The sequence below is a fragment of the Hyperolius riggenbachi genome, chromosome 5 (genome assembly GCF_040937935.1).
Source record: "Hyperolius riggenbachi isolate aHypRig1 chromosome 5, aHypRig1.pri, whole genome shotgun sequence".
Taxonomy (NCBI): domain Eukaryota; kingdom Metazoa; phylum Chordata; class Amphibia; order Anura; family Hyperoliidae; genus Hyperolius; species Hyperolius riggenbachi.
This window is the reverse complement of record NC_090650.1, coordinates 157,375,746-157,388,245: the sequence shown is the minus strand read 5'-3', so window position 1 is coordinate 157,388,245 and position 12,500 is coordinate 157,375,746. Positions and strand designations below refer to the sequence as shown.

Below are 12,500 nucleotides of genomic sequence, written 5' to 3'. Positions count from 1 at the left end.
TGCTGCCTGGGAGGTCTGTCTCCATTAACTTAGCTGTTATCCGCTGGCTTATCTCCTTTTCTAAACAGCCGGTATTCTCCGTCCCGTTCTCAGCTTGCTCTAATCTTTATGAATTGACATGTAGTGACGTGTTGACATAATCACTCATAAGGCGGTAATTTCCCGCACTGCTCAGGAATTCTAGCTTTTCATGCGGAAACAGCTTTTATGAATTGACACTTTGCTAAATGGTCTGTAAAGTCAGCTGTTTTGAGCATTACCGCATTCAGTAATGCTTTATGAATAGAGGCCATTGGCCTCAATTCACTAAGCTTAACTTCTGTCTTTAATAACTCTTCTGAGCTGTTTTACAGTTATCACAATTATATCACCATGGTGATAACTGTAAAACAGCTCAGAAGAGTTATTAAAGACAGGAGTTAAGCTTAGTGAATTGAGGCCATTGTCCCAGTGTGGCTGAGAGGGTGCATTGTTGGAGAAGTGACAGTGCTTACCTGGGCCGGGTGCCATCTTGCCACATTACTGAGAGTCAAAGGATTCATGTACCTTTTGCGCGGATCACATCAAGTAGCAGTGCTTAACTCCTGTCTTTAATAACTCTTCTGAGCTGTTTTACAGTTATCACCATGGTGATATAATTGTGATAACTGTAAAACAGCTCAGAAGAGTTATTAAAGACAGGAGTTAAGCTTAGTGAATTGAGGCCAATGGCCTCTATTCATAAAGCATTCCTGAATGCGGTAATGCTCAAAACAGCTGACTTTACCGATAACTGTAAAACAGCTCAGAAGAGTTATGTTCCTCGGTTGCTGGGAACATGAGCTGCTCGGCCAAGCCTGAACCAAGTGTGTTGTTGCTGTATGCCCATTGCAGCCCTTCCAGCTTATTGGGAGCTCCGCTTTTCCCTTCCTCACATGCAGGCGTCGGAACTGAACGTGTTTTTGTCATTTTAATTTTTAAAACCCCACCATCAGGATTGCAACTACTTTAGTGCCAAAGTACCTGGGACCTAAACCAGAGCAGCATTTCTGGTATTGTGTCACAGTTTGAAACCGGATATCTTTAAAAGATTAACTAAAATCACACACCAACAAATGCCTGTTTTGCTTACCCATCTCGAAAGCAGCATAACATTTTGCTCAAGACTACAAATGTTATTTCAATAAATTTACCTGAACAGTCTTTTTAATTCTGTGTGACGGGCCAGGGTAATCCGGAGCATATAAATCCGTTAGGAAGAGCGAATTTATGAGTGTTGACTTTCCCAGACCAGATTCACCTATGGAAGATACAATACAAGATCATTACCAAAACCGTGAAAAGCATTCTTATGAGCTATAAAAACTGAAGCCTGGACTTACAGGCTTGGTATCATCCTGATTCAAAACCTTTATCAAATTATATGTAAGAAACTAACATTCTAGAAATGTAGCAGAATCACTGCCTCATCCATCCTCCACCCCCTTACCTAGTGTGTTCCCCACTACCCATTAGATTGTAAGCTCGCAAGGGCAGGGTCATCCTCCTAATGTTTACTGTTTTTGTAACAATATTTGTGCTGCTTGGAACTCTGCTGTATATTTGTTAGTTGTATCTATGTTCCCCTTGTCTTATTGTGCTTTGTAAAGCGCTGCGGAATATGTTGGCGCTATATAAATAAAAAATAATAATAAAAATAATAATAATAATCTACAAAACCAGCAAAGCGAAAATAACTAATGACTTTAAATTGATACAGTGCTGTAATTATCTGCAGTGCTTTTTAAAGGAAACTGAACCTAAATATTACAAAAACAAAATGTTGGTAGTTGAGAGGGTGTATCCTGTTATTTCTTAGAAACAGGGAAAAGTAGATTTAAATCGTACATTTTAATAGAGAACTATGCAGATTACAACAGCAAACTTTAAAGACATTCACAGACAAAGTGCACCTGGACGAAGAGGTATATGGTGGCTGCTATGTTTATATCCTTTTAAACAATACCAGTTGTCTGGCAGTCATGCTAATCTTTGCCTCCAGAAGTGTCTAAATCACACACCTGTAACAAGCATGCAGCCAATCCATTCAGAATTCAGTCAGAAACATCCAATCTGCATGCTTGCCCAGGGTCTATGGCTTAGAGTCTTAAGAGGCAGAGACTCAGACTATATGAAATTGTTTCAAAGACAATAAATAGTGTTCTTCCCAGAAATTTATTCCAGCCGGGTGGCATGAAAAAGTAGACGGGTGAGGCGTGATGAGAGAATGCAGGGACATTGCTTCTCTGCACATCTCTCTGCTTAGAGCATAATACGAGGTGAGGCGATGACAGCCGAGTGCTCACCAAAACTAGCCGGGTGGAGCACCCAACTAAAAGAGCCTGGGGAGAACACTGAATAGGTCAGTCTCTATATCCCTCTCAATTCAGGTGTGCTTTAAATCTTGGTCAGGCGAAGCCTAATGCTAGGTACAAATGATGCAATTTTCTGAAAGACTTACTCCCAGATCAATTATTTCCAACATGTCCAATCTGATTTCCAATCGATTTTTCGATCGCTTTTCCATTAACTTCTATGAAAAATCATTTAAATATCGGTCGGAAATCAGATCAGATACGTTGGAAAGAATCAATCTGTCAGCAAATTGCATCATGTGTACCTAGCATTATGAAGACACCTAACTTTACAACTTGTTCATGCTGCATGAGTCAGGGAATTGTACTTTATAGAAAATGTTATGATGAAAATGTAAGGTCCACTGTTATTACTGAGGCCAGTTTACAGTACAATCAGCGCCCTGGCTGACTGCTTAAAATAGTCTTACAGTTATTTTGAGGGTACCGACTGATTTAGCTTTCACAGGAGTCAATAGAAAATGCCTGACATTAAGAAACCCTGCAGTTAAAGCCAGGTAACACTTATCCTGCCAAAACTCCTACAGCTCAACCTGGGGTGTTTCAGTGTCTAGAAGTGCACATTGGAAGCAGTGAAAGTATATGCTGAATACTGAAACACTCAGCTCCTGACAAATCTGGAATTTGCTACTTATGTCAGTGAAATTGTAATAAGACTCTGAAACGGATTCTGGTAGGGTCGCTGCAGAGGACTCTCCAAGAAATAAGGTAAACGTGATTTTCAATTTAAGACAATGTAGATCTAATTATAAATGTTGATAAAAGGGAAAAATGTATGTAACTTTGATCATAACGTAGTTAAAAAAAAAAAAAAAAACTCTACAGTTTATATATGCAAAAAGTGTTGAGTGCGTGTATTTCACAAAGTAATAATACAGGGCTGGAAAGGTATATCAGGTGACTTAGATAGCTTTGGCTAAACCTTCCCAGAGGGGCTGGGAAGGTACTATCAGTCACAAGCGGCACCTCACCAGTGGAGCTGGTGGGTAGAGAGCACCTCACCAGTGGCAAGGGCCCACTGGTGAGTAGAATAGTCAGACAGGCAAGGTTCGGCAACAGAGAGGTAAATACGGTACAGAATCGTGAGACAGAAGGATAACGAGTAATCAGGCAGAGGTTCAGCAACTAGTCAGATAGGCAGAAGTACGGTAACGTTAGGCAGGAAGCAAGGTCAGAGGTATAGGCAGAATCATACACAGGTAATCAAACAAACAATATCCTAGTCTTGGTGTGAAGTCCTTGGTTTCAACACCGGGCAGTAGTCTAAGGTCTGAGCACTTACACAAAGTATTCACGACAGCAGACCGGGACACACTGAAGGCTGGAAGCTTAAAAAGCAGAGAAGACCTCACTGGCATGCCCCCTGCAATCAGCCAATCCGGGGCACCGTGAGTCTCCTCTGACGTCAGCCAACCAGCAGGTCAGCTGACGCGCCTCCTCCCCGCATAAAGGTCCTGTCTGTGCGCGCGCCCGCACGAGACAGCGACCCCATGGGAGGACGACAGTCCAGTCCTCGCCGTCCTAGACGCCGGAGGAACGGGCAGCTGCCTCACCATTCATTACACTATATAATGTCAATTCACAAAGGTTTATGTGAAATGTTTAACAATACAATGTGGTGGGTAAATCATTAACCTGTGCAGTAAACACCACAAAAATGCTTATCCACAACGTGTAACTCAAAAGTATTACTAACGTGCTTCTTATGTCATTTAGAGCAAAGACATTTGTAAGTTATAGAAAAGATTTAGAGCAAAAAAGTGGGAGGAGAATTATAAAGAAAAATATTTTCAAAATTACCCTCTTACTGTATGGCACAAATCCGTATAAGGCTCAGTTCATACAATGGGTGGTCAGTGTCATGGACAGTAAGGGTCTGAGCTCACTAATGCAGTTGTGTCTGCTTTTCAGTTACACATCAATGTTACAGATGCTGAAAACCGGACACAACTGCGCCAGTGGACTCAGGCCCTAAAGCACAATCTACACGATACGATTCTTTGTGCGATTCAATTAAGATTCTATTTGCGCTCCGATTAAATCTGACATGTCCGATTGGGATTCGATTCAATTCAATGTGCCATTGCAAAACAATGGCAAATCGAATTAAATCCCGATTGGACATGTCGGATTTAATCGGATCGCAAATAGAATCATAATCGAATCGCACAAAGAATTGTATCGTGTAGATGGGGCTTAACAGTGTATGTGCCGTCTATATTCACGGAACGAAATACCCACTTAGCAATGTTCTGACATCTGTTATTTAGTATTTATATTTGTTGCATTGGATATGTAGAAACCGCATTGCCACTGTGCTGTGAGACTTTTAAACAGTGTCCAGAAAAATTGTGGTCGTTACATTGTGTTTTGTTACTACAAAAATCACTGAGCAGAATTACGTTGGCACGGGTCTGACGATATTTAATGTACTCAATTAGCAAATTCCACCTCTTTCTTTCTTTCTTTTCAAGCTTTATTCTGTGAATTGGAACGTTTTAAACTCAAGTTTGAGCCGAGACAAAAATAGTTTTGTACAATTCCACATTGAGGCACACTGCAAATCCGATTTGCGATTCCAAAGTTACCTGAATGCTATCAACAGAAAAACGCAGAAAAAAACGCAGCATGCAGTAACGATTAAAAATCGGAATCGCATGCAGTGTGCAGGGAGCCTGACAGTGGGAAGCTTTGAAAGCAATTTACAGAAGGTTTTTGATGCCTGCATCACCACGAATCTTGAGCACTGCCTGCATGGAGACATTTGTGTACAATCACATTAATGTGCATTTAAAATGCATGCTTGAAAGAATAGTAAATGCCAATTACGTCACAACAGTGTAATGTCAAATACGCACCTAAAAAAATGTGCTCACTACGTTAAAGACTGGCCTGGAGCAAATAGACTGGGGTAAAGATAATATGACGCCAATATTTAATAAGGGATTAAGGGCTCTATTCACAAAACTTCTCATAAATGACTTATTCATCACCTAATTGATAAAAATAACCTTTCAGCAGATTTACAAGCAACATAATCACTCAAAGTAAGTTGTTCCTGATTAACTTCTCTTCAATCTTACTTTTCTTACCATAACTATAATATATTTTTGCTCTTTGAGAGCTTAAAAAAGTAACAGATAAGGTGAGAACAGAGGAAAACAGGTGAAAAAGCTTTGTAAATCATGCCCTAAGTCTTTCAGATCTGTAGGTTCACATTTAACTGTAAGAAAGACATCTAAAAAAAAACACTGCTAAGGTATAAAAGAAGAATATGTATTAGAAAACATAAGGAAAAGCCAGTACAGTTTTATGAAAATACAGATGTTGCCAAATAACTGCTTTTTCTAAAGAGGTTATGCCCCATACACATGCTCAACCGCCATTGCACAAAACAAATGAGTAACAATAGGTCGGCCGAGAATCATAAGGCATCCCACCGCTTGTAAAAGACCTCCATTATTGTCCAGTTCAGATGATAATCGGTGTCTTTGGTATCGAACGATAAATGATCACTCCAACTACTTACATTGAATTTCGCACTTCCAGGACTCCATTTTCCGCTAATTCACTGTGTCATCACTGAATTCAACCGTGTGTGTGTGTGTGTGTGTGTGTGTGTGTGTGTGTGTGTGTGTGTGTGTGTGTGTGTGGCCAAAAATTAGAGATGGGCCGGCTGCGGTAGTCTTTTCTTCACATGTTTAAAGTATACTATAAGTTAGTTTGTATACTTAAGGTACATACACGAGCACAATTTGCTAACAATTTGTGTTGCCTGCCAATGCTTGGTTGAGAACAGTCTAGCATTAGTACATTAGTACCAGACTGTAGATGATAGATATATGCAACAGAATAGACAACTGGGTTAATAGCAAGCGTTCAAATAGTTCTGAAGAATGATATATAGATAAGAAAAAGCATTTGTGAGTCCTGAATGCAGACTCAAAAACATGTCATACTAATCTGCAGCTTCTAAAAGTAGTAACAATTCTTATGTGCATTAAGGAGGTATAGATGCAAGTTCAATTACATACTAAGCTTTAGGAATACCACATCTAGTATTTGATTTGATTAGATATTCTGAACCTGCAAAGGGTAAAGAGGAGAAACACTGAGAACCTAAATTATAATTAAGGACAGAGCTGAACTAACCATCTACCAAGGAGCAATAATAAAACACATATATAGCAGATTGTTCTTCCTGGGAGTGCTGCCAAAGCATATAACACACATTCACGATAACTGGTTTTAGTGACAATAATAGATAATTTTAAAGAGACTAACAAAATATTCAGAGAAACCGAGAGCCCAATATAGTGTAGTATGTATTGGATCAGGGAGAAATAGTGTGGAGTAAGTAATATACTTACAAACATGGGTTACCGTTTAGGCAACCACTATATAGGCAGGTGGGGAGATTAGACCTGTCCCCACTCAGGATTAAGATGTCGCTCTCTGAAGAAGGAAAGGAGGGTTTGTCACCCTTCCAACCACCAAGGGTGGATATCTTGACAAGTAGATGTACAGAGGCGCCAAAAGGATAAAATATGCTAAAATGTTTAAAATTTTTGGGTGGCGGCGGTGGACCGGCCACTCAGAAATAGACTCGATGCTGTCGCTTAAGATAAAGACAATTTATTCACATACTCCATGAACAAAACCGCAACGCGTTTCACGGGTATTTTCCCGCTTCCTCAGGCAATAAACAGACAGGAGGCTCTGTAAAGAAAGACAGAGACAGATAGCGTGTCCTTAGACCAATGTATATGTGTGCTGATGATTTTACAGTATACTACAAGTTTTTATTACATAGTGAATTTTCTGCACTCCAGTCAGGGATTCTCAGTTTCTCAGCATGGGCAGCTCCCTCCTCCCCCCTCAGATAAGCTGAAATTGAGAGCAGAGATGCTGTCTGTGACTCATACACACAGCACACACACACAGAGCCTGCAGGGGGCGTGCATAACTTCTCCTTATCACAGCAGAGGCAGTGCATTCCTCTGGCGACAAAGCTTGACAAAGAAAAGATTACATATATTACAGAGACAGTGCAACTAGAAAAGGCTGCAGTAATCCAGAGCACATTAAAACAGGTAAAGGAACTCCTAGGATAGAAGAAATAAGGCTGAATATTTAAGTAGATGTACAGAGGCGCCAAAAGGATAAAATATGCTAAAATGTTTAAAATTTTTGGGTGGCGGCGGTGGACCGGCCACTCAGAAATAGACTCGATGCTGTCGCTTAAGATAAAGACAATTTATTCACATACTCCATGAACAAAACCGCAACGCGTTTCACGGGTATATTCCCGCTTCCTCAGGCAATAAACAGACAGGAGTACACTGTAAAGACAGAGACAGATAGCGTGTCCTTAGACCAATGTATATGTGTGTTGATGATTTTTGGTGCATAGTTATGTTAACGTGAATAATGGGTAAACAATGCTGTGGTTAGAGGTATATTGGGAGTGGGGGTGAGGGGCTGTGCAGAGATTGTTCTAAGAAATATATCAATCGTTCAGATTCTTTTGACCCTCTCAAGAAATGTGAAATGTATTGGATCCAAATTCTCAAACCTTAACTCCAGATGGTCTCAATGAAGTACTGGAGAAAATTTACTAGTTCATCCCATTAACAGCGATCAGTTTCTCTTTTTAATCCCGTCCTCTCTTTTTATCTGTTACTTATTCTTGTTGTTATTACTACTATTATTATTATTGTTATTATTACTGTTATATTATTGTTGTTATCATCATTATTTTTTTATTATTCTATGCAGTTAATCAGGAACCGGTTGAATTTTAATTTCCTTTATGCCTTGTTCTGATGGATGGATTTATTTATTTATATTTATTATTTTTTTATATGTAGACTTTTATTATATCTTTGTATGTCACTGATCAATTATGTCCTTTATGTCTACAGTCTTTGAGGGCGCAAAGATGCACCAATATGCACTTTATGTTGGTTAGAATGAATGTTATTTGTTATCGATACCTTCTTTCCCCAAACAGTCTAAAAAATAACAACTTGGGGACAGCAATATGCATCTTGTACTTCTAATAATCCAAACATTTGTACAGCGCTTTTCTCCTGTTGGATTTAAGACGCCCCAGGAGCTGCAGCCACTGGGACGTGCTCAGGAGGCCACCCAGCAATATTAGGCAGTCTTGCCTTAAACTCCTTACAAAATAGGTGCTGGCCCTGGCCGGGATTTGAACCCCGGTCTCCTGTGCCAGAGGCTGTGCCCTTGACCAGTACTCTATTCAGCCTCTGAATAGATACACTTTGTACACATTTGTTTATTTTCTGTTCCCCGAAGTTACACAACCACATCCCCTCTTGCTATTGGCCCAACTTAGGTTACATAACCTGTCCCCTGCTCCTATTGGCCCACAAACACGCCCCCTAGCTTGTCTCCTCCCTACCCATAGAAACACATTACCTGCCTATCACATAGCCCCCACCCCTTATTAACCATGCAATTGGTCCACCCATATACTCTTAGGTATATAAACCTTGATCTCCAGACTCACTGGTACAGAGGCGCTATTCGTGACCTTGAGACTGTACTGGTGAGTCTGGTTTTCTGTATTTTACCACATCTGATTGCATTGTGTTTTGCCACCCTTAATTTTTTCCCTAACCCCCCCCTCCCCTAATACCCCCCCCCCCTCCTTTCTTTGCCCCCCCCCCCCGTTTTTTCACTACGATTTTTAACTCTTAGAACAATCTCTGCACAGCCCCCCACCCCCTCTCCCAATATACCTCTAACCACAGCATTGTTTACCCATTATTCACGTTAACATAACTATGCACCAAAAATCATCAGCACACATATACATTGGTCTAAGGACACGCTATCTGTCTCTGTCTTTACAGTGTACTCCTGTCTGTTTATTGCCTGAGGAAGCGGGAATATACCCGTGAAACGCGTTGCGGTTTTGTTCATGGAGTATGTGAATAAATTGTCTTTATCTTAAGCGACAGCATCGAGTCTATTTCTGAGTGGCCGGTCCACCGCCGCCACCCGAAATTTTAAACATTTTAGCATATTTTATCCTTTTGGCGCCTCTGTACATCTACTTAACAAAATATTCAGCCTTATTTCTTCTATCCTAGGAGTTCATTTACCTGTTTTAATGTGCTCTGGATTACTGCAGCCTTTTCTAGTTGCACTGTCTCTGTAATATATGTAATCTTTTCTTTGTCAAACTTTGTCGCCAGAGGAATGCACTGCCTCTGCTGTGATAAGGAGAAGTTATGCACGCCCCCTGCAGGCTCTGTGTGTGTGTGCTGTGTGTATGAGTCACAGACAGCATCTCTGCTCTCAATTTCAGCTTGCCTGAGGGGGGAGGAGGGAGCTGCCCATGCTGAGAAACTGAGAATCCCTGACTGGAGTGCAGAAAATTCACTATGTAATAAAAACTTGTAGTATACTGTAACATGATATATACACACACACACACACCTCTCCTCTTCTTGCCATCAATCGGCATATATCACACCCTTCTACATCGATACTTTCCTAATGGTCCCATCCACAAAAGCCAATTACTTTCTGGTTTCGTGAATTCACCCTTTGTAACTTGATCGCCGATTGTTCAACATCGTTTGAACAGTGGATTCAGAAATCAAACAACTTATTTGGTCAGCCACTGGTGAAAATCAAATAAAAAAACCTCTCCTTTTGAAAGGCGTGTAGCCGTCCACCCAAATCCTAACCACCAGGTCAAGAATAGGTACTTCATTGCCTCCTCATTCTACACTAAAATACATTTTTAGATCATTACACTGAATGTACTCAAAAAAAGAAGAAGAAGAGAACTGTACTTCTCCCTGGTACATGACCATACCAGGAGTACCCAAAGCTAATCGATGTTTCACGGTTGACTAGAATATCCAATGTGTCCCTCAGGAGTGTAGGTGCTTCATCCAGAAGGGGTCTAAAGGCAGGTCTAGGTAGCGGGATAACTGCTTTGTCAGGGAGCCACCTCCCTAACCGAGGGCTCCACCAGGGATTTACGTACTTTAAGCAAGAAGCATCACATTGGGTACTTTGGAAATGAGGGTAGCAAACATTCACTCTTTGGACATAAAGGAACCATTCCAGAGAAAAAAAATATAATCCATTGTAGAGAATCTTTAATGACCTCTGAAGCCCATCTCACAACATGTTGTTGCCAGTTTATCACTGGATGCAACTTGGGAGCGAGTGTGGCAGCAGAGATGTTCTGAAACTTAAATTTCATCTATGGTCTAAAGCAGTGGCGGCCAACCTTTTTGGAGTCATGAAAACATCATGCCAAACACTCAGATCTCCATGACACGCAGAATACATGGCTGTTACTGCTGCTGGCATAGTGGCGGCGGCAGGTGAGTAGCCATTACTACTGCTGACAGTACGCGGATGTTGCTGCTGCCTGCATAAGGGCTGGTTCAGACGGACGCTTGCGGAGCGTTTACCCCAAGCGTTCGGAACGTCGCGGTAAACGCTCCCATTCAAGTGAATGGGAGCGTTTACACTGAGCTTTTGCACGCTTTTTACCCGAAAGCGGGTTTGGGTCCCGATTTTCGCGAGCGTTCGAGCTGCATCTGGAAGCGACATGTAGCTTCCAGGGAGCGGCCAACCGCAACGGCTAATGTTCCCCTAGGGGGAAAAAAACGCGACCGCATCGGAACGCGACCGAAGGCTACTGAAAGCCTGACCGCGCAGCCGCCGCAACGCCCCCAGACGCGACGCAACGCAGACATCCGTCGGAACCAGCCCTAATGGCGGCTGCTGGCACAGGGGCTGCAAATGGCACAAGAACTGCTGCCTAAACAAGTGCAGAGGTGTTTCTCTCTGCACCTCATGAAAATGGCTCAAATACTATTGCTAGAACCTTTGGGCCATATCTGAAGTGTATGGCTTTCATGGAGAACCTAAAACATCTAAGAAACGACAATTTTAGGTATAATGCATAACATCTAGAAGTTTAACGACATTATGCTGGGAATACACAGGTCGTTTTTGTGGGAGATAGTTACATAATTTCCTACATGTCCGATCTCCCGTTCGATCGTTTTACTGCCCGATTCCTGATAGAGGTGAATGGAAAAAGATAAAACCGAGCGGAAGATAAGAGAATAGAGTAGAGAATCAAGCAGCAAAATCGACTGAGCGGAGAATCGAGTGGAAAAATAAAAAAATTGTGTATTCCCAGCATTATACATCCATGCTGCTTTGGTATGCTGATAACATTGATGCGGTACAGAGAAGACATGTTTCCGGATTATACAAACTACTATGAACTGAGCATTACTTCATTTCAAAGCCAATGAATGAGGCAGGAACTGTAATGGCAATTAACAAGCTATAAAGGCACGAGACTGCACAGATCTGCTTTTCTAATAGTCTTATAACATTAGAACTTTGAATGTAATTGGGACACTTGTAATCGCTGCCAAACAAGAACATTCATTGGTCACTGAAAAAGAACAAAAAACCTACCCCCCTCCCCCCCATAAAAAAAAGCCAAGAAAAACAAAACATAAAAGAACCGCATTTAATTAGGAATCAGAAAGATACCATTCATTAAATGTCTAAGACAGATCATTGGCCAGTGGTTTAGGAAAAGTTATCCTTGAAATATCTATCTCTGTAAGAGCTATTATGCTACATCCGCTATTGACAGTACAGAACACATTCTGGAAGTTGATGTTGAATGGTTTCTGTTTGGTTGCTAAGATGGGAATGCCAAGTATAAGAAAATATGCTAAACAGCCATGGTGTATCAAATACCAAAAACTGTCCTAAAGAGCTGGTGTACAGCGAGACTGTTGAAAGTGATTAAAAACATTAAATATTTCAAAGACAATTGGGTTGCAAGAGTTTTTATTTATAATACTGCAAAAAATGTTCCCCTACTTTAATTTTTAAAGGTTGGTTAGTTATCCTCAAAGAAATGGGGCTATTAAGGACCACTATAGCTAAAAATGGAAAATTGTAAAATGCATATAAACACATGCATATACCGGTAAGACTTTAGGTTAAGAGTACAGGAATTTTTTATCCATGATGATTTTCATATGTTCACATTTGTAAAACAAATAAAAAAAAAACCCC

The 12,500-nt window shown here is 40.9% G+C and overlaps 1 protein-coding gene across 1 annotated transcript in view; it reads right to left on the bottom strand.

The window, feature by feature from the left end:
* SEPTIN7 (septin 7) overlaps positions 1–12,500 on the bottom strand; it is a 184,367-nt gene that overhangs the window by 125,421 nt on the left and 46,446 nt on the right. Inside the window, exon 2 of the mRNA XM_068236394.1 lies at positions 1,173–1,279. Within this exon, the coding sequence (XP_068092495.1) occupies positions 1,173–1,279 (107 nt within the window). The remainder of the gene's footprint in view (positions 1–1,172; positions 1,280–12,500) is intronic.